Below are 22,850 nucleotides of genomic sequence, written 5' to 3'. Positions count from 1 at the left end.
CTAAGAAAACACATTTTGGGTCATTTTGTTACACCAGAGATATCTTTTGTGTAAAGTAGGAATTGAGATGCTAAATTCAATTTTTAAGCATAGTAGTATTTTGGAACTTTAGTTTGTTATTAGAATATGTTGAACCCTTGCCTTGTTGTCGTTTTAGGGGTTAAGTATGTCTACCCGCCTCAACTGATTTTCCTCCATAGTCAGCATCCAAAATCTAGTAGAATGGAACATAGTTCTAGCAATTAGAGAAATGAGAAAGCAACTTACCTACTATCGGCATCTAACACCCAAAGCTGTGTCCTCCCCCTCTCTAACTCACTTTTCTCCTTGCCTTACTAATTATTTAACTGATTAGTTCTTTAATCAATGTTGATCATGTTTATATAATCTATCTGAAGATGTTTGTATTACTTTGTTCAACTCTTTTATGTTCTCAACATTGCTGGATAGTTCCTATTTGACCATGGTAAAAATTTTATACTATCATTGCTCAACATGTTTACTTTAGTTTTCTAAACTCTTTCTTATTCTTTGTTGAATATGATTCTTTTTCTTTGCTTTGCTCTATTTAAATTTGTTGAAATTATTTATATAATCTTGCTAGATCTCGTGAGTTTAGTCTTGTTGGATTTTGAAGTTTAGCCTAATCGGACCCCTTAAGATCAATGTTAATGGATTTCTTACTTTCACTTTGTCATGGCTACTTTTTATCCTTGCTGGATACATTTGTTTGGGACAAAATGGGCTTCTACCCTTTTTGGGCAAATTAATTAGCCTTTTGCCCTTCTTCCTAAACTAAATAGGGAAATACCCCTCTTTTGAAAATCGATTTAAGCCCTATAGTGACGTTTTCAAGGACCTATAGTGACGTTTATAAGGACTTATAGTGACGTTTATAAAGACCTATAGTAACGTTTTGTAACTTGATATCCATGAAATCGAGTTATAGGCAATAAAATTGCCTATAACTCGATTTCATGGATATCAAGTTATAAAACGTCACTATAGGTTCTTAAAATGTCACTATAGGTCCTTAAAAACGTCACTATAGGGCTCCAGATATTTTTTTTTTAACTCGATTTTGAGAAACTCGATTTTCAAAAGAGGGGCATTTTCCTATTTAATTTGGGAAGAAGGGCAAAAGGCTAATTAATTTGCCCAAAAAGGGCAGAAGCCCATTTTGTCCCATTTGTTTGGCTCTAGTAGATACCTTTTTTAGCTTTTCTGTACATAATATTTTAAGTTTTTAACTTTGCTATATGCACTATAAGAGCATCTCCATTCAGATGCCATATCTCATCTTATTTTACCATCCTAAAAAACAACTTTATCAATTATACCATACCATTTTACAATACACCAAGCATCCCAAAACTTTATTATTTTACCATTTCGTTAAAATAATATTTTCTAATCTTTCTTTATTATTTCTTTCCAACTTCATTTCTTTTTCAAATTCAACTGTTCCAACTTTTTCAAATTCAACTATTCCAACGGTCAATTTTAACAACCTGCTAGTTTTTTTTTTTTTTCAATTTATTTTCAACTATTTCAACAACTTGGGTGTATTTTTTTTTTTTCAATTTCTTTCCAACTATTTCAACAACCTGGGTGTATTTTTTTTTTTTTTTCAATTTCTTTCCAACTATTTCAACAACCTGCCAAACCCGGTACTGTAGCAAAAGAGAGAGAGAGGCTTGAATGGACTGTGCGCTATTAAAATACAATTTTTTTTGGATGGCATAGCGCTACAGTGCAATCTCACATATGAGGTCACACTGTAGCACTGTGCCAAAAAAATTTGGCCTGTCCCAGGTATAGCCATCCAGTTGCTGGAGCAATTTGGGCCCAAACACCAAATGTACTTTGCAATTTGGCATTTGAGAAGCCCATTGCTGATGCTCAATGATTTCACTAAACACATTTTCTTGCTAGAAACATCATAAAGGCTTTGTAAAATGTGCTAATTTATTCTCATTGAATATGGTAATCTGGTCTCGTTGGAAGTTGAATACTTATGTCTGACCTTGTTGGAAGCTTCTTGCTATGCTTTACATGTAGGTTTAACTTATCGGGGAGGTCTAGTCCAAAATTCTCCCATTCTCTCTCGTTTTAATCTTGATGCCAGACACATGGCAAATGAAAAATCTAACGGTGAAAAACAAAGCCACCTCGAAATGTAATTTATTGTTTTGTTCAAAACACCTTTCAGCTACCTCCCTTGAAAACCCTTAGCCCATACATCACTGCCCTTGGTAGCATATGGCAAGAAGCCATTGGAAATAGTGTTGGAAACCTTGGAGTTACTGGCGTCATTCCGAAAAGCTCTTGGTGTTACATCTCTTCTGCAAGTAAAAAAGAAAAAAAAAATCTCAAAAAAATCATGTGGAAACTTCAGATTCTTTTCTGGGTTATCTCCATTTTTGCACAAATCGGTCTAGCCAATTCTCATTCAATACTTGAAAACCCTATTTCACCATCTGGGTTTTGCTCCAATCCTCTTCCAAACATCAAAAATCTTAATGAATTTCACCAAAATTCACTTCTTAGGTTTTGGATCTCTCCGATCTAGGCACAACTTTTGTGGGTTTTGCTCCATTTCACTTCGAAGTAATCAAACCCAACATCTATTCTATTTTTTACAACAAATTACCCAAATAAAAGATATTGCCTCTTTGACTGTGTCAATACAAAACCTTATCTCATAGAAGTTTTAACTTGGCCTCCTTGTTATTTCATTCCCCACTAGGACGTTGATTAGCTGGTGTTGAAGAATCTGCGTATAATCATGCAGTATAGAATCTATAGAATAATCCATCTTGACTATTTGTGAAGGATGCAACTGTCGTGTTTCTAGGTAGAATTTTAGATGGCTCCTTTGCCAAGGATGATGGTGTATGGGTTGTGGGTTTGCAAGGGAGATCACTGAAGGTGTGGGTAAAATTGAAATAAAATACATTTCAAGGTGGCTTTGTTTTTCACCATTAGATTTTTCATTTGCCATGTGTCTTGCATCCGGATTAAAATGGGAGGGAATGAGAGAATTTTGAACTGGGGGGGAGCCGGCCCCTAACTTATCAGTTATCACCATTATCAAACTCTACATGAGAAGCTCCGATGCCGTAAGAATATTTAGCAACCTATTTCAGTGTTGCTTAACACCTAATAAAAATACCGTTGTACTTCTTTCATTACAATTGAATATCACATTCTCATGTTTTGCAACAAAAAAAATTGTACGACTTTGCGAGTGATGAAAAATGAGATATGAGATCTGAGTTTTGAGGTAGGAGCAAACCAAACCTCCCCAATAATCTAATTGCTTCCATAAAAGAAAAGACTGTACTGCCAGTTTACTTTTCCTTATCATCTTTTCTCTTATTTCACTTTCTATTTACATTTTTTTTTTTAAATTAAAGAAAAAGCACAACTGTATGTGACTGTGATCTATAAATAACCATGGACTTAAGTTCCATACTCAACTACCCCCACGAGCTCGTTTACGTCCCAACCATCATTTTAAATGCTTTTGCTTGAATGAAGTCTAGGCTTTCAGATAATTTATTTATGTATTTTAAGGAAACAGGCTTCAAGTTGGGAAATATGCGTTTTAGAATTGTACGTATTTGAACCATGCAGTATCTTACAACACATGCCCAACAAATAATGTACTACTTTTCTCAATGGATAGTGTGAATGTGTGATGCGCTAATGATACTCATTCTTAAGATTTTTTCCCCCTTTTTTGAAAAAAAAAAAAAAAGAAAGGTTAAGATTATTAGTTATAGTCTTACACAGCAATATATGATATATATATTTTTATGTTTTAAATGTAATTATTCTTAGTCTCCTAATTTCAAACTCCCAAATTTTGTCAAACCTCCAATTTCCACGTTTGGTAGATTTAAAAATGGCAATAGACTACAAACTATTTTTTTTATTAAAAAAAAAAACTGTAAATTTTATTGATAAATCTTAAGCCACTATTGGCTATAATTATAATATTAAGGTGAAAAAAAACATCTTTCATCCACGTCAAAAACTTATGATATAATTGACATATATAACCCACGCTATAAGAAAATGAAGGTTTCATTGAAATCACCGAAGGTTAAGCTAAGTATACTGCTTTAGTCATGTTTGATGAAGGAAACCAACCTTTCCATTAGATCCACAGCATTGTCACATTTGGGCTTCATCAGATGGAACACATGGCTCTTCCCCTCATGTTCAACAATCTCCACCGTCCCTTGCCAACCACTCTTCTTCAAGTCTTCATAGTAACATGTCCCTCTCTCTCTCAAATGGTCTTTCTCAGCCACAAATACCAACAACCTTTCACACCCTAACCTTGCTAGATCCTCTATGGCCGGTTTTAGCCTAGGATCCTCCAAACCTTTATTTTCCGGACACATGTACAGCCACATTTTATCATCTTCTGTACCCCCAAAATATGGGTGCACCAAAGCCACACCAATCAATTTAACCCCGGGTAAACTAGTTAACCCAACCCGAACCGCTACGTTATGTGAAATATTTGCCCCAGCACTATCACCCGCTAAAAAGACCCGCCCAAAATCCGCATGGATATTCAACCATGGATCCGGGCCATCACCATTTGCATGGGAAGCCACCCACTTAAGCGCCGCCCATGAGTCGTTGTAGCATGCCGGAATTGGGTGCTCGGGGGCTAGCCTGTAGTCCACAGAGACGGCTATGATATTGGCTTTTGCCACAAGAGCACTAACATATTTGTGGTAACCCTGGTGGAAAGCGGATCCAATAGAAAAACCTCCACCGTGCATGTAAACTAGGATAGGGAGCTTCTTACTCGGGTCGGATATCTGGGGCATGAAAACACGGGCTGACACTGCGGGTTCGGGTGAGACTACTACATCTTTGGATCGGACAGCCATGTGTGGGTCATCACTAGGGGGCACATGCTCAGAAACCATGAATTTTTCTACACGACCATCTTTGTATACTTTGAAGAATGGGAAGAATTCATGTGCTATCTCAATGTTGCTTGATGATTCCATTTGTGAATTGCTAGTAGGAGGTGTTTAATGAAATTACAAAAAGAGAGAATGGTGAGGATGCTGAAAGAAGTAACTGGTGCACATATAATATAATGTGTGAATTTTGAGCTAGTCAATATGTCTTATTTGAACCTACTCCTTTTCTTCTTCTTATTTCTTTTTAATATTTTATGGGAGAACTAGTCCGTTTGTTATTAATGGCACTAAGCAACCCCTACCCAAAGTCAATGTTAATGTATATTATGTTATGGGCTTTAGGCCCAATTAGGTTACTTGTATAGCACACTGGTACTTGTACTACACTTTACTTGTACCGCACACTTACGCCTCCTATATAAGGCTCTGATGTATATTCTCTTATTATGGAATACAATACAATCATTCAGTATTTCTAACATGGTATCAGAGCCACTGCTCTGACCTTTGCTTAGCAGTCTTGTCTTCATTGTGTGTCTTCCTTTCTTTTACTAACGCTTCCGCCATCACAACTGCCGCCGCAGCCTATCGCCGTTGAACCTCCGACGTCATCCAGCCGTCGTCCTTGGGTTCCGGACCTGCAGCCGCCGTCGTTTAGGAGTTTCACACTACACAGACCACTGCCCTTTGCATCACCGCTGCGAATATTGCTCCGATTTCATTTTTGAAGGTACCACTGAGATCGTATTACGCCGATCTACACATCCGTGGAAGCCTCGTCGCCATCGGAGACCGCACGCGCCTCCACGCGCCGCTCAAAGTTGCTGCTTCGACGATCACGCGCCACACGCGCCTCCACGCGCCGAAATTTCCAGGCACGCGCTATCCACGCGCCGTCACGCGCTGTCACGCGCCGTCTGCTTGCTGCCACGCGCCCTCACGCGCTCTCACGCGCCTCACGCGCCTTCACCGGTCTGCTGACGTCATCTAGCCTGCCACGTCAGCCCTAGCTGCGTCAGCATCCACTGTTCTGCTGACGTCATCGCCACATCATCCAGTGACGTCATCTTCTGACTGTTAACCGAGCGTTGACCGTTGACCGTTGACTTTTCTGTAGAGTTGACTTTTTGCAGTCCAGGTGCTCCTTACCCAGTTTTTCGCGTAGATTTCGTTTTTGCAGTCTATTTTTGCATATTTTGCTTCAAAATGAAGAATAAGGACAAGTCTTCTTCCTTTTGCAACAATCGTCGCCGACAATCCAACAAACGTTTTTGCAATTTTTGCAAACGTTTTGGCCATAATATTGAGACGTGCTTTCAACGCAACAAATCAGTTGTTTCCATTTCTTCTGCTACTGTTGCTAACACTAAGAATGTCCAACCTATGGCTCCCGTCTCTGCAAAGTCTCAGTCTTCTGGATCCACTTTCACCATTTCCAGAGATGACCTTATAAATATCATCGCCAATGTCATTCGTATGGTTGGTAATGCATCTTATTCCTCTTCTCTCTCAGCTTTATCTGGTATGTCTCCTACCTCTTGGCTTATGGATTCTGCTTGTTGCAATCACATGACACCTCACTCGTCCTTATTTTCTGAACTTAAACCTGCACCACACCCTCTTAATATTCGCACAGCAAATGGTTCCACAATGTCTGGTCATAATATAGGCTCTGTTTCGACCTCTAACCTCTCGGTTCCTGGAGTCTTTAATGTTCCTGACCTTTCTTACAATTTGTTTTCTGTGGGACAATTAGCTGAGTTGGGTTATCGCATTATCTTTGATTATTCTGGGTGTATTGTGCAGGATCCAAGGACGGGACAGGAGCTTGGGACCGGTCCCAGAGTTGGGCGTATGTTTCCCGTGGACAACCTTCGTCTTCCACTTGTTGCTCCTGTTTCTGTTGCTGCAGCTACCGTAGTTTCTTCTGTTCCTTCCCTTGCACTTTGGCATGCTCGACTTGGTCACGCATCTTCCTCTCGGGTACAACAATTGGCTTCTAGAGGTTTGTTAGGTTCAGTGTCTACCGAAAATTTTGATTGTGTCTCATGTCAGTTAGGAAAACAACCAGCTTTGCCTTTCAATACTAGTGAATCAATAACAACTGATATCTTTGACCTTATTCATTCTGATGTTTGGGGGCCTTCCTCTGTCTCTAGTATTGGTGGGTCTCGATATTTTGTTGTCTTTGTTGATGATTACTCTCGCTATAGTTGGATTTTTAATATGAAACATCGTTCTGAATTATTGCAAGTATATTCTAATTTTGCAAAAATGGTTGAAACTCAGTTTTCCAAACGCATCAAAATTTTTCGATCTGATAATGCTCTTGAGTACACTCAATATGCTTTCCAAACTGTTTTGCATTCCTATGGCACTGTTCATCAACTAACTTGTCCAGGTACCTCTCAGCAAAATGGTAGAGCCGAACGAAAACTTCGTCATATTCTTGACACTGTTCGTGCTCTCCTTCTCTCTGCCAAAGTTCCTGCTCCTTTTTGGGGTGAAGCTGCTCTTCATGCTGTTCATACTATTAATCGCATTCCAAGTCCTGTTATCCAAAATCAAACTCCATATGAGCGCCTTTTTGGGTCACCTCCAGACTATCACCACCTTCGCTCCTTTGGTTCTGCTTGTTTCGTTCTTCTTCAGCCACATGAGCATAACAAACTTGAGCCTCGGTCAAGGCTTTGTTGTTTTCTTGGCTATGGCGAAACTCAAAAGGGGTATCGGTGTTATGATCCTGTCTCTCATCGTCTTCGTGTTTCCCGCAATGTTGTCTTTTGGGAACATCGCCTCTTTGTCGAGCTCTCTCACTTTCGTGCCTCCCTATCTTCCTCCTCTGTTTTAGATCTTTTTCCAGATGAGGCACATATTCCTTCTGTAGCTGCTCCTGATCCTCCTGTAGTTGCTCCTGATTCTCTTGTAGACTTCTCTGTCCAACCACCAGATATCACTGATCCCTTTCCTAGTTCACCCTTTAATGAACAGGTGGAAGATGAACAGGTTGAAGACGAGCTACCCAACCCCAACCCTGAGCTTGGGTCCCCTGCTCCTGCTCCGCCTGAAGATCTTGCACAAGACATTCCACCTCGTCACTCAACTCGAGTAAGATCTATTCCTGCACATTTACTTGACTATCATTGTTACACTGCTCTTGCTACACTACATGAGCCTCACACCTATCGTGAGGCTTCCACTGACCCTTTATGGCAGATTGCAATGAAAGAGGAACTTGATGCATTATCTAAAAATCATACTTGGGATTTGGTGACACTCCCTCCCGGGAAATCTGTGGTTGGTTGTAAGTGGATCTACAAGATTAAGACTCGCTCTGATGGGTCCATTGAGCGCTACAAAGCTCGTCTTGTTGCAAAAGGTTTTACACAGGAGTATGGGATTGATTATGAAGAGACCTTTGCTCCGGTTGCTCGTATCTCATCTGTCCGTGCCCTCTTAGCTGTTGCTGCTGCCCGTAAATGGGATCTTTTTCAGATGGATGTCAAAAATGCATTCCTTAATGGGGATTTACATGAAGAAGTTTATATGCAACCTCCTCCTGGTCTCTCTGTTGACTCAAACAAGGTTTGTTACCTTCGACGTGCACTTTATGGCCTTAAACAAGCTCCACGAGCTTGGTTTGCCAAATTCAGCTCTACCATCTCTCATTTGGGTTACATGGCCAGTCATTATGATTCTGCCTTATTTCTTCGTCGCACTGACAAAGGCACTATTTTACTTCTCCTATATGTGGATGATATGATCATAACTGGTGATGACCTCAGTGGCATTCAAGAACTCAAGGATTTTCTCAGTCAGCAATTTGAGATGAAAGATCTTGGACATCTCAGCTACTTCTTGGGTCTTGAAATCACTCATTCTACTGATGGACTTTATCTTACTCAAGCTAAGTATGCTTCTGAACTCTTGTCTCGAGCTGGACTCACTGATAGCAAGACTGTTGACACTCCAGTTGAGCTTAATGCGCATCTGACTCCCTCAGGGGGGAAACCATTGTCTAATCCCTCTCTTTACAGACGATTGGTTGGCAGCCTAGTTTATCTCACAGTTACTCGTCCAGACATCTCCTATGCTGTTCATCAGGTGAGCCAGTATCTGTCTGCTCCACGATCAACTCACTATGCTGCTGTTTTGCGCATTCTTCGATACTTGAAGGGCACCCTCTTTCATGGCCTTTTCTACTCAGCTCAGTCTCCTCTTGTACTCCGTGCATTCTCTGATGCTGATTGGGCAGGAGATCCTACTGATCGCAGGTCTACTACAGGTTACTGTTTTCTCCTTGGTTCTTCTTTGATTTCTTGGCGAAGCAAGAAACAAACTTTTGTGGCCCGCTCCAGTACTGAAGCAGAATATCGTGCTCTTGCTGATACCACATCTGAGCTCCTTTGGCTACGATGGCTCCTTAAGGATTTGGGTGTGTCCACCTCCTCTGCTACTCCCCTTTATTGTGACAACCAGAGTGCCATTCATATTGCTCATAATGATGTCTTTCATGAACGGACTAAACACATTGATTGTCATTTTATCCGTTATCATCTTGTCCATGGTGCTCTTAAGCTTTTCTCCGTCTCCTCCAAAGATCAACTTGCAGATATCTTCACCAAGTCACTTCCTAAGGGACGCACTCGTGATTTGGTTGACAACCTCAAGTTGGTCTCACATCCACCTTGAGTTTGAGGGGGGCTGTTAATGTATATTATGTTATGGGCTTTAGGCCCAATTAGGTTACTTGTATAGCACACTGGTACTTGTACTACACTTTACTTGTACCGCACACTTACGCCTCCTATATAAGGCTCTGATGTATATTCTCTTATTATGGAATACAATACAATCATTCAGTATTTCTAACAGTCAATATCCGTTAGTCTATGAAACTTAGAGATGGCCACGGATACCATACAAATTAGGTAAGATTGGTGGTTCTCTTCTCTATATGGTCAGTTGGTCAAATATGTGAAATACATACAATTACAATTTCGTGTTAGAAATTTCCGAAATACAGATTAGAATACTAATTTGTCAGATACAACTTAGTATTAATGTATTATACTATAATTCAAATAACAAATATTTTGTTCTTCTCACTTTTTTCAATTCAGGCAAGATGGAAAGACCACATAAATTTGGACATGGTAAAATTATATGCTCTGCTGCTTCAGTCACTGACGTAAAGGACAGTTTTTGTTATCTACATTAAATTTTCAGCACAATGTCTCTCTTATCGGAAGGATATCCAATATCCCCATTTCTCTTCGTCTTGCAATTTGATGTGTTTTCTAGATTTCTAATCCACTTGAAGAGGAATGGTTCTACATTTACAAGTACTGAAAAGGTTGGAGTTGAAACACTGTTTAATAATCCACTTCTTTGTAAACCCATGGCATATCATTACATTGTTGAGAAAACTCTACTCTAATCTAATGTGTAAATGCTTTTTCTCTAGAGTTAGGGCAGAAAAAAAAATGCACAGCACAATCAAATGCACAAAAAAATAATCTACGAATATGTTCAATAACCTATTGTAGGGTCACGTTTTTCAGGCCAAGCCCAAAATGAATGGGACCTTAGACCTTAAGCCCTTTACAATAAATTTGTAGAGAATGGGCCAAAGAGCTAGGGTTTAGCGTATGAACAACGGTCAGCATGGTGCTCTTTATGATCAGAATGAGGCGGATCGGATTCCTCAGAGAGGGTTGGTCCTCGCCACAGTCTGGGGAGCCTTCTTTGATGCCTCTGGTGTGTTGGGGGGTCTCCACCCCGCCCTCTCTGTCTCTCTTTACTCATTTTTTATAGTAGTTTTCTTCCTCCTAAATGGGGCCTTTAGAGTAGGTACTTGTCCCATCAGCCCTTCCCTCTAGTTGTTGGTAGTGGTTGTAAGGACAGAGAAGTATGGCCATGTCAGGCGCATGGTACTGAATGCGATAATGGCAGCCTTTCCTTTAAACACTTTCGTTGTTCTTTCCTGTTTTAGTACTCTTCCCGCTCTGTGGGATGGTAGAGAGTGTCACTGCTGGTGGCATGTCATTTCTCCCATCCACGGCTACAATGTGCCGAGGAAGGCTCTCCCCGTGGCTGAGGAAGGGTTTTTCCTCCCTGCGACCGAGGAGGGATTTTTCCCTTGGGCTGGGCCTTTGGCCTAATATAAACATCGACATGGGTTTACTGGTCTTTTACCCCCCCAAAATAGCCCCTCAAAATCCTACTGTTCGGCTCCTCGGACGGAGAGGAGGATTTTGGTGATATCGGGTCTCCATCTTGGCTTGCCACGTCAGGCCCTCCACTAAGGGCTAGAGCCTTTTCGTTTGCCCAAGGCGCGTTCCTGGCTGTGGGACATTCTTTTAATCTATCCAAGTCGCGTTCCTGTCGCTTCAGTATACGAGACGTGCTTTAATGAGGGTCCCTTCATGAGGTGACATAAATTCATCGGTTGAAGATCACTTTGGAAATTGAGCGAGATTTATTTCACTTGTAATTCCTTTTTGGAGATTTGGGTGAATTGATTGCCACCAGGTTTGCCTCCTATATAAGAAGCACGGTGGGGGGTCATTCCCTTTATTTGCAGACCCTTTGAGTTTTTCAAATTCCTAACCCTCCAATTGTTCCTAAAGTCCCCATTACTAGTGTGACTGAGCTTCAGGAGGTGAAATGGTCAAGGCTAGGATGAGGGTGAAGGAACCACACCCTCTTCAGAAGCCTTGGGTAACTTTGAGATTCAGAATGGCCCGGTTAGGGCAAGGGAGACAAAGGCTCAAGACATTTTTTCTCCTCGATAAGGCATGAAAGGAGCCTCTTCTTCCTTCAGCCAAAATCCAAAGCGAGTGGAGGTCGCATCAGATTTTTGGTAAGACAGCACTAGGACCTCCATCCGGTGCCATGTGCCATGCACGTGAGGGCTTGGATTTCCCATCACTGGTACCATCCGTGCTTGCTCGATTGCTGCTAGAACGGTACTTGCTCGATTGTTGCTGGAGAAGGTATGGGGATTTAGCATCCCTGCTTCTTCCTCTCTTCCATCACTGGTGCCATCCAGACTTGCCTAGTCACTGCTAGAGTAAGGTTGTGGACCAGGTGCCTCTGCTTCTTCTTCTTTTCCATCACTGGAGCCGTTCAGACTTGCTTAGTCGGTGCTAGAGCTAAATTGAAGGATCTATCGTCCCCGTGTATTCCCCTTGTTTCTTTTTTTATAGTTAGCTTATGATATAGGCTTGTCTAAGCCCTTTTATGTATATTGTACTATCTCTTTATCTAATAAAAGATGATTTTATCGCATTTTATGGATCCTTTCTTTTCTGCAATAATTATTTTGTGAATGAATGTGCTGGTGTCTTATCTTTTGATCCGTACTTAGAACCGATGCCCTTGTCGGTAAGGAGTTATTACTTTGAATTTATCGAAACCCTACGGGAACTAAAATGCCGACTTTAAATAGATTAACTATATAGGACTAACCGAGATAACAACCGCACGTTCTGTATTGTGAATGGGGTGATTGCCTAAGGACGTGTAATCTAAAATAAACTGTCCGAGGGGGTCGCTGGGTACTAGGGTTCTTTTCCGCTTTTCCAATGATATTCATAGCTTCAACTTGTTTTAGGTGTCTGGTCCGAGGACCGAGGCATGACTGTACCTGGTCTAAACACTCAGAAAGGCACCCTTGTGTGTTAACTCCCATAAGGCTGAGGGGCAGAGGACCATACGAGACCTCCATTTCGCCTAAGACTTAGGCCTTTCTTGAAGTTGCTAGTTTCCTGTAAGTTTGAGTCCGAGGACCATGCAAGACCTTAGTTCTGTCTAACACTTAGGCTCTTGGAGTGTCTAGTTTCCCCATAGGTTTGAGTCCGAGGACCATGCACGACCTTGGTTCTGTCTAGCACTTAGGCTCTTGGTGTGTCTAGTTTCCCCATAGGTTTGAGTTCGAGGACCATGCAAGACCTTGGTTCTGTCTAGCACTTAGGCTCTTGGAGTGTCTAGTTTCCCCATAGGTTTGAGTCCGATGACTATGTAAGACCTTGGTGTTGTCTAGCACTTAGGCTCGTGGGAGTGTCTAGTTTCCCCATAGGTTTGAGTCTAAGGACTATGCAAGACCTTGGTTATGTCTAGCACTTAGACTTTTTGGGAGTGTCTAGTTTCCCCATAGGTTTGAGTTCGAGGATCATGCAAGACCTTGGTTCTGTCTAGCACTTAGGTTTTTTGGAGTGTCTAGTTTCCCCATAGGTTTGAGTCTGAGGACCATGCAAGACTTTGGTTCTGTCTAGCACTTAGGCTCTTGAAGTGTCTAGTTTTCCCATAGGTTTGAGTCCGATGACCATGCAAGATCTTGGTTCTGTCTAGCACTTCAAGAGATTCTAGTTTAGCCCTCGGCTCCCCTATCTGTAGGGGATTCAGCGGACCGGAATATTAGGGGTCTCAAGAGTTAGCCCCTTGACAAGTGCATGAGGGCGCATATCTAATGTCCGAAGCCCCTTGAACTGCGCTGTCTAAAGATCCTCCCTTTGTAATGAATCATTTCGAAGCGTGACCGAAAACGGAGGCTAAGCTATGATGATGGTGGTGTGTTCCTGGAAATGATGGGGGGCTTTTGTGCAGCTCGCATCACTGCCAAAACTGTCCTCCCGAGGGATTTTTGTAGCTTGACTGTGACTAACCATCATATTCGTCAACGTACAAGCTCTTCCCACAGATGGCGCCAATTGTAGGGTCACGTTTTTTAGGCCAAGCCTAAAATGAATGGGACCTTAGACCTTAAGCCCCTTACAATGAATTTGTAGAGAATGGGCCAAAGAGCTAGGCTTTAACGTATGAACAACGGTTATTATGATGCTCTTTACAATCAGAGTGAGGCGGATCGGATTCCTAAGAGAGGGTTGGTCCTCGCCACGGTTTGGGGAGCCTTTTTTGATGCCTTTGGTGTGTTGGGGGGTCTCCGCCCCGCCCTCTCTGTCTCTCTTTACTCCATTTTTATAGTAGTTTCATTCCTCCTAAATGTGGCCCCTAGAGTAGGTACTTGTCCCATCAACTCTTCCCTCCAGTTGTTTGTAGTGGTTGTAAGGACAGAGAAGTATGGCCGTGTCAAGCGCATGACACTGAATGCGATAATGACAGCCTTTCCTTTAAACACTTTCGTTGTCCTTTCCTGCTTTAGTACTCTTCCTGCTCCATGGGATGATAGAGAGTGTCACTGCTGGTGGCAGGTCACTTCTCCCATCCTCGGCTACAATGTGCCGATGAGGGCTCTCCCCGTGGCTGAGGAAGGGTTTTTCCTCCCCACGACCGATGAGGGATTTTTCCCTTAGGCTGGACCTTTGGCCCAATATAAACATCGACATGGGCCTACTGGTCTTTTACCCCCCCACACCTACAAATTATTGAAATACTATGCACACAACACAACACTACGATGAACTAACTTTATTAAATCTCAACAACTAACCAATTAATTTCAAAGTTATCTCAACTTTATTTATTTTTAAGTACACTAAAACAGATAAACACTAAGAGATAAAGCACACTACATAACCCAACTATTAAAAAAAAGGGTTTTACTAATATATATAAGTTTTAACTTTATTAAAGAGAGAAATATGGAGCATCTTCTATCTCATTGCCTCTCAATCACTCTCTCTCTTCTATATCTATAAGTTCAGATATTATAGAGTTCTTTGCCTTTCTCTTTTTTTCTTTGATATTTGTCTTTAGTTCAAATGATAAATCACAACTTTAGATTATGAAATCAACCAACAAAAGTTTAGCAATTTTTTACTCTAGAGATTTAACTATTGCTACAGTAGTGTTGGTGCTACAGTGAATGCGCCCCTCCCATATCTCACTCAGTCTCTCTGTCACTCAATTCTTTCTCTTCATTTTTTTCCTTGTGTGATATTTATGTATAAATATCCATAATAAAACGTAAACTGTGACTATTTGTATGAAGTGTGGGTTTGGATTTAGCGTTTCCGCTGAATCCTGCGACGCGTTTTTTTTTTTTTTTTTTTTTTGCGTTTAAGGGAGAGACAAAATTTACTGTTCATGAGACAAATGTCATTGTTCAAGCACTGTTTCGATACTGTTCATACACTGTTTACGGTTCCCACGATACTATTCACATATTTAAAAATTATTTTGCTACAGTGTTTTTAGATTTCAGTTTCAGCAAAAATAAGTTCAATCCAAACACACCCGAAATATATACACTTATAAATGCGTGACAATCTTCATAAATGAAACTGGAAATTTTTACAAAAAAAGAAAAAGAAATTGGGAATTTTTTTTTGTAACGAGTGATTCGATGTGTTTGCTATCAATATAAGCATTCATGTACTATTGGACCGCCCGGAGTCAAAGAGTAGAAAATATGAAAAGGACAGCGTCAAAGTCATCAAGTGCAGGAGAGATACATTCATTACTTAGGTTTGAATAAAAAATGGGCCAAATCGCGGCCACCCCTTTTTTTGCGGGCTAATTCGACCTGACCCGTCTAACCATAGACTCGACCTAATTTTAAAATTTTTCTTTTTCCTAAAAAATATTTAGATTACATGCCAATATTTTATGTGCATAGACATAAAGACACAAAGTACTACACTGACATCATTTCTCTATTTAGTAGCCACCAGTGACAGTAGCCATACCCCCATTTATTAAAAAAAATACAAAAGGCAAAAGCATCTATAACTACACGTCTATGCTACAAAAGGTCTAACACTAAGGGCATGTTTGGTAGACTGTAATAGACATTGTAATGTAATAGATATTTCTATGGCATAACTATTTAGTTGTTTGGTTATGTTTTTATTACAATGAATAGTTATTCCTTATGAATAAATATTCTTCAAAATGAGGAATAACTATTTCTTATCAAAAGTACTGAATATCTATTCCTTCACCTTATGTAATAACTTTTAAAAAAAAAATTTCCTAAAAAGCCATTAGTTGCCACATCCTCAAAAGGAAAGAAAATAAATTTTCCTTGTTGTTAATTATTAGTTCTATTTTGAACACCCTAAAATAAGTATATTTTAGGAAATTTGACTTAAAAATGATTTAATTACACATTTTTTTATACTATACTAAATTGTGGATGCATATTCAGGATTTTATTCCTAAATGGTCACTAAACTAATGGATAGTAATACTTATTACATTCCAACTTAATATATTCCTTGTAATACTTATTCCTATTTCCATGTAATAATCATTACAGTGTACCAAACATGCCCTAAGTTAAATACTAAGTAGTGGAGAAAAAAAATATAAAAGGCAAAAGTAGTTACAACTACACGTCTATACTACTAAACGTTTAATACTAAATTAAATACTAAGAGTCCGTTTGGATTGAACTTATTGTTACTGAAACTGAAAACTGAAAATATTGTAGCAAAATAATTTTTAAATGTGTGAATAGTATCATGAGACCCATTTTTAATATTTTTTAGTGTGTGAACAGTGATAAACAGTGCGTGAATAATGATTTTTGTCCCTTGCACAGTGAACCCATGTGATGTTACTGTTCATGCGCAGAGGGAAAAAAATCTGAAAACGCAGACGCCCACTCCAAACAGCATCTAAGTAGTAAAGGAAAAAAAAATATAAAATGCAAAATCATTTACAACTACACGTCTACACTGCTAAACGTCTAATACTAAGTAGTAGAGTTAAATACTAGGACTAAGTTACTAAAACTAAGTCTAAATAGCACAAGGACTAAACTAAAGTAAAATAAAAAGCCCGAAAGTCTATATCATTAGTGAATTTTGAATTTGAAGTGTGTAAACTTAAAATATATACTTTTTGTGCTCCTTAAAATATATATCTCTCTCTTAAGTTGTAAATTTGTAATTATAAGCATTATGCTTGTGAGTTATTAACATGGAAGATGCCTTAGTTTGTTTGTCTTTTTGAATTAATACATTGAAGTTTACCCAAAAAAAAAGATAGAGGAAAAGGTTGAAGATGGCTTGTTAGAGAGTATTGTGGGACCTGGTCCTAGTGCTAAGTCCAGTGGTGAGATTAAGACCAACCAAAATGCTTTAATTAAAAACTTAAATTTGCATATTAAACACACGAATGCTCTTATTTCCTTGTTAAATATGGTTGGGAGTGTTAGAAACTAAAAAGGATATGGATGGACACCCAAAGTAGGCATGTCCCTCTGTATACCTTAGGATAATTGTAACATCCAAGAGTTATGAAGTAATGGTTTGGACCGTTACTTTACCCCACTCAATATTAATGGAGTGGTGTGTATATAAACACCAAGAGTGGTACCCATTGAACAATGAACGAATTTTGCATTTCTCATAGTGTTTACAGAGTGTTGTGAGGTTCTTAGGTTGTGGGTTATGTTTGCATCATTCTAGTAGTCTGCAACATCATCAAGAAACATTTTTTTATCTGGGTTATACAAACTGGAATTCAAAACGTATTTGAATAGCTGGTCTACATGGAGGCTGGCTCTAGACAACGTAGAACAATCTCAAAACTCCTGTGTGATTGTCGGTTTAGGCCAAGAAAGATATGCCGAAAAACTGATTGTTTATATTCCGCTGCAAGTCTTTGTTTCTTACAGGGAGTGCAAACAATAAGACATATAAGGTCATTTTGGAGCTACTCACCTTGGTTTCTGATGAGAGTGATATTATTCGGTATCTATTGGGTCAGATGGGGTAGCGGTGAGGTGAGGTGAGGTGATGTGCTTCTTCTTCTTTTTTCTTTTTTAACTTAACTTTTAAATTTTTTTTTTCTATTGATTTTTTTAGATTTTTATGTTTAGGGAGGAAAGAGATATAAAAGAGTAGCAAAAATACAAATTTACCCCTATTTTTAAAAAAATGTGAGTAATGAGAGCCAAATGGAGTTTACTTCAAGTGTGTAAAGTGTCAATTTTTAAACCAAGGTAAGTAAAATATTTTTTGGGCAAACCACAAGTAGACAATAGAGATAGAAATAAATTTATACAATTTCATATTTGCATATGCAATCAAAGACAATAGAGATAAAAGTACGCTTAAGTGTGCTTAAAAATTGAAATTCAAAACTCAAAACTTCAAGGTCTAAACTCCGTTCCAAACAATCTATCATCACTAAAAACCACCAATAATAAAGGATTTTATTCGTAGCTAAAACTAATTAAACATTATGATATACTGACGTTTTTCTAATTGCCAATATAGATGAATGTTATACGACAATTTTATATAGAAAACTGCTGTACGTGTTATTTCTCATTTATACCTGTATACTTGTAGTAACGATATCGGGAAAAAAAAAAAAAAAATGGTGGGGGTAGAGCGGCAAACCTTTACGCACCCAGGACATCATCTCACCATATTCACTAAAAAAAATGGAATCCTCTTATCTTAAACTTTTATTTCCAAGGAAATATCCCACGAACTCTCTATATAAAGCCAATCCATAAACTAATTAATTGGGGACGCCAGATTCAAAGTACTCAACTAACACATTTATTTCATATCACTAGATAACAAAGACATTCGTAGCTCACCACCAGAGTCCAATTACAGCTCAATGAGTCAATGTCTTCAAAACATGACAAACCAACGATATTAACTTAGTTCTGATTTATGAAATCAACCATGGCTTTTATCAGTGGCCCCACCTTGTCGCTGCTGGGATTGAACAGAAAAAACCCATGCCCCTCTCCTTCACTCTCAAAATATCCCACAGTACCATTCCAACCACTCTTTGCCAAAGTTTCATAATAAGCCACACCTCTATCTTTCAGCCAATCCTTCTCCGCCAGGCAAACCAGCACTTTCTTACCAGCCATCTTCGACAAATTCAGATCCACTTCCGGGTACAGTATCGGATCCTTGAACCCGGCACTTGTTGGGTACATGTAATCAATCATTTTATCATTCTCTTTGCCACCAAAATATGGGTGCAATATGATTGTCCCAATGATATTAGGACCAGCCAATCCCGTAGCGCCAGCTTGGACTGCAACGTAATGGGCTATATTAGCCCCAGCACTCTCACCCCCCACAAAAACCCTCCCGAAATCCGCATACTGGTTCAACCACGGTTCGGGGCCTTGCCCATTTGAGTGGGCTGAAATCCACTGCATCGCGGCCCAAGAATCTTCATGTGCAACTGGTAGAGCATGCTCTGGGGCTCGCCTATAGTCAACGGAAATAACAACCGCACTAGCTTCTGAGGCTAAGGAAACAAGAAAGCTATGAAAGATTTTCATGAAAGGCGATCCAAGACAGAAGCCCCCACCGTGGTAGTGAACGACTAGAGGAAACTTCTGATCTGGGCCGTTGATTTTGGGGATGAAGAGTCTGGCTGATACGCCTGATTCGGGTGAAACGACGACGTCTTTGGTTTGGACCCCGGTTTTGGAGTCTAGGCCTGTGGGTACAACAAGGTCCTGACCTCCGTTGCCAAAACGGTCTGGGTACCTTTCTATGCGACCATCTTTGTAGACTTTGAAGTATGGTGGGAATTCGTGGGTTGTTTCATTGTTGCTTGAATCCATTTCAAGAAATATGTGGTGGGTGAGTTTTTTTTTTTTTTTTTTTTGGGGTGAGTGTTTGAGAGAGAGAATGAGATATGGGTTTTGCAAATTGCAATTATTGGGTCCGAAATCGTATCAAAATGAGCATAATACTAAGGAGATATAGAAAATCACCAAACAACCAGGATATTAATAGAAGAGAGTAGCATGAAAAGGGTAATAATGTTACATTATTAAATTCCCTTATTAAAAAGTGAGGAAACTCAGGAAAGTTAAAAGGTTGAAGATGAAAAAGAGAGGAAGAAGACAAGAAGTGGATGACAATTTTTTGTAGATAATTCAAATAACAAATATTTTGTACAATTTTTTAAAATTTATTTACGTTTTCTTCCCTCTTTTTCCATTTCATGCAAGATGGAAAGACCACATAGATTTGGGCATGGTAAAATTATATGCTCTGCTGATCCAATCACTGACGTAAAGGACAGTTTTTGTTGTCTACATACAATGGGCAAAAATGGCCCATTACCATCAATTTTGGAAATAATTTGCTCAGAAACACTGTTTCCGAACTATATAGCAATCTACCACTTTTTCGGGCCTATAGCGGCGTTTTCCTGAAAAAAATTTTTATAAGTCCCATAACAGGTTCAAGGGGCCCTATAGTGGCGTTTTTAAGCCCTATAGTGACGTTTTTGGGCCCTATAGCGGCGTTTTCTTGCAAAATTTTTTTGTAAGTCCATAACGGTTTCAAGGGGCCCTATAGTGGCGTTTTTAAGCCCTATAGTGACGTTTTTGGGCCCTATAGCGGCGTTTTCCTGCAAAATTTTTTTTATAAGTCCCCATAACAGGTTCAAGGGACCCTATAGTGGCGTTTTTTAAGCCCTATAGTGACGTTTTCGGGCCCTATAGCGGCGTTTTCGGAAAAAGTGGTATTTCTCTAATTATTTCCGAAACAGTGTTCTGTTGCTAAATATTTCAAAAATTAATGCTAATGGGCCATTTTTGCCCATACAATGTTTCTCTAATCAGAAGGATATCCAATATCCCCATTTCTCTTCGTCTTGCAATTTGATGTGTTTTCTAGATTTCTAATCTACTTGAAGAGGAATGGTTCTATGAAAAGTTGAAAACCCATGGCATATCATTACATTGTTGAGAAAACTCTACTCTAGTCTAATGTGTAAATGATTTTTCCTCATTTAACTCTAAGTAATGTTTGCATGGGCGAAACTAGGACTTAAGGTTAGGGGGCAGAAAAAAAAAAGCACAAAAAATTAATCTACAAATATGTTCAATAACCTACAAATTATTGAAGTACCATGCACACAACCCAACACTTCAAACAACTAACTTTATTAAATCTCAAACAACAAACCAATTAATTTCAAAGTTATTTCAACTTTGATTTAATTTAATTTTTTTTAAATACACTTACAGACAGGCACTAAGAGATAAGTACAATACATAAATATACCCCAGCTATTTTTAAACAGGGTTTTACTAATATATATATATATATAACTTTATTAAAGAGAGAAAGATGGAGCATCTTCTATCCCATTGCCTCTCTCTCTCTCTCTCTCTCTCTCTCTCTCTCTCTCTCTCTCTCTGAGTTCAAATATTATAGAGTTCTCTGCCTCTCTTTCTTTTTTTTCTTTGATATTTGTATTTAGTTCAAATTATAAATCACAACTTAGATTATGAAATCAACCAACAAAAGTTTAGCAATTTTTTACTCTAGAAATTCAAATATTGCTACAGTTAAGGGTGTTCATGTTACGGTGCAGTACGGTTTTTGACTATTTTTAGTACTGCACTTTGCGGTGCGGTTTAGCCAAAACTATAACTGCACTGCACCTTATTTTTGCGGTCACATGTGCGATGCAGTGCAGTGTGGTGCGGCTCAAAGTTTAGCTAAAACCATAACCACACCACACCTCATTTTTGAAGTCCCATGTGCGGTGTGGTATATAAGATGCAGTTTGAACGGTTTGAAGTTGGTATATTTTTCAAATTTTGGACTTTTCCTGCCCAACCCAAAACTGAATTTTCCCTTTATTTTTGGCTAAGTTTTAAACTATTGAGCTAATTTTTCTTTATTTTGGGCTAGCTTTCCTAATCAACACTTGCTAGATTTATTAAACTAATTTTTTTGTTAAAAACTAGGGTTATTAAACTATTAATAATATTTTTAATATTAAAAAAATAAATATATTAATATATAGAGAAGGTGCGGTGCGATGCGGTTTCTTATTATAAAATCACAAACTGCACTACACCATGCGGTGCGATGTGATTATGCCATTTTGTGGGCAGTTTTGGTGTAGTTTTTGTGGTGTGGTGAACACCCCTAGCCACAGTGCTAGTGCTACATTGAAGGTGCCCCTCCCATATCTCACTCAGTCTGTCTGTCACTCTTTCTCTTTAGCCGGTTTTCTTTCTCTTTTTTTTTTCTTTTTTTTTTTTAATATTTATTTTGGTGTCTTGCATGTTATGTGTAATTGTGTGGGTGTTCTCCTAGACATGGTTTTCAAAACTAAACCGGACTAGTAGGTTCAACCGAGAACCGAACCTTAATCTAGTTTGAATATCATCAAAAACCGAAAATTGAAGAAAAACCAAGAAAAACTAGAAAATGCAGGTTCAACTGGAAAAAATAGGAATCAATGTGGTTAAACCGATTCTGGTAACTAAAGGGGGAAAAAAAACTAGAACCAAACTTGCGAAACTTCTTAAATCTACACTAAAATGATATTGAGGAAAATCTTAGATTTGTTAGTGAAAATAAAATGAAAAAGATACCTATGTTGATGAAATGTATGAGAAATCTATGCTTTGAGCCACTAAAATTAGATGTTGAAGAAGAACTTGTCTTGAGAAAGATTGCAGAGAAAGAGTCTGTGAGAGAATCACCGTGTCCTGTGCCATGAGGGGAAAGAAAAATGAAAAGATTTTGAATTTTGAAAGGTTGAAACTTTGAATATAATAAGTCTTAAAACTTAAAAGTACTGACTGATATAATAGTAGTAAGTGGTAACATGTGGTGCTAACTTTTAGGGGCAAGAAAAACAGAAGTAAACCTATATAAACGTGTGTGGTTGGGAAGTGGGGAAGTTGGGTTGGGAAGTCAATGACTTTTCTTGTCATCGTGACATTTGGTTTTTAGTTTAAAAAAAAAAGAGTTAAAGTTAAACTATTAAATTGTTATTTATAAAAATAAAATTACAAACTTAGCAAATTATACTTTGTCAAATAATTACTAACTAAAAAAAAAATATTCTAACAAAATTATCTTTATATTTTATATATTTTCATAATATAAGTTATGAAAAATCAAAATTTACATAAAAATTATTTTAATAATATTAATTATGACATCATTGGTATGACCA

The 22,850-nt window shown here is 38.8% G+C and overlaps 2 protein-coding genes across 2 annotated transcripts; both read right to left on the bottom strand.

Annotated features, from left to right (window-relative positions):
- Positions 1-3,752: 3,752 nt before the first annotated feature.
- Positions 3,753-5,179, bottom strand: LOC115959247 (2-hydroxyisoflavanone dehydratase-like). Its single transcript, XM_031077586.1, has one exon. It carries the CDS (start codon positions 5,037-5,039, stop codon positions 4,131-4,133), a length of 909 nt encoding a protein of 302 aa, XP_030933446.1. The 5' UTR covers positions 5,040-5,179; the 3' UTR covers positions 3,753-4,130.
- Positions 5,180-18,310: 13,131 nt separating this feature from the next.
- LOC115960552 (2-hydroxyisoflavanone dehydratase-like) lies at positions 18,311-19,678 on the bottom strand. The gene has a single exon (XM_031079488.1). It carries the CDS (start codon positions 19,474-19,476, stop codon positions 18,547-18,549), a length of 930 nt encoding a protein of 309 aa, XP_030935348.1. The 5' UTR covers positions 19,477-19,678; the 3' UTR covers positions 18,311-18,546.
- Between the last annotated feature and the right edge of the window lie 3,172 nt (positions 19,679-22,850).

The sequence above is a fragment of the Quercus lobata genome, chromosome 9 (genome assembly GCF_001633185.2).
Source record: "Quercus lobata isolate SW786 chromosome 9, ValleyOak3.0 Primary Assembly, whole genome shotgun sequence".
In the NCBI taxonomy this organism is placed as follows: Eukaryota; Viridiplantae; Streptophyta; class Magnoliopsida; order Fagales; family Fagaceae; genus Quercus; species Quercus lobata.
The sequence above is the reverse complement of the archived record's forward strand: the minus strand, read 5'-3'. Positions and strand labels throughout refer to the sequence as shown.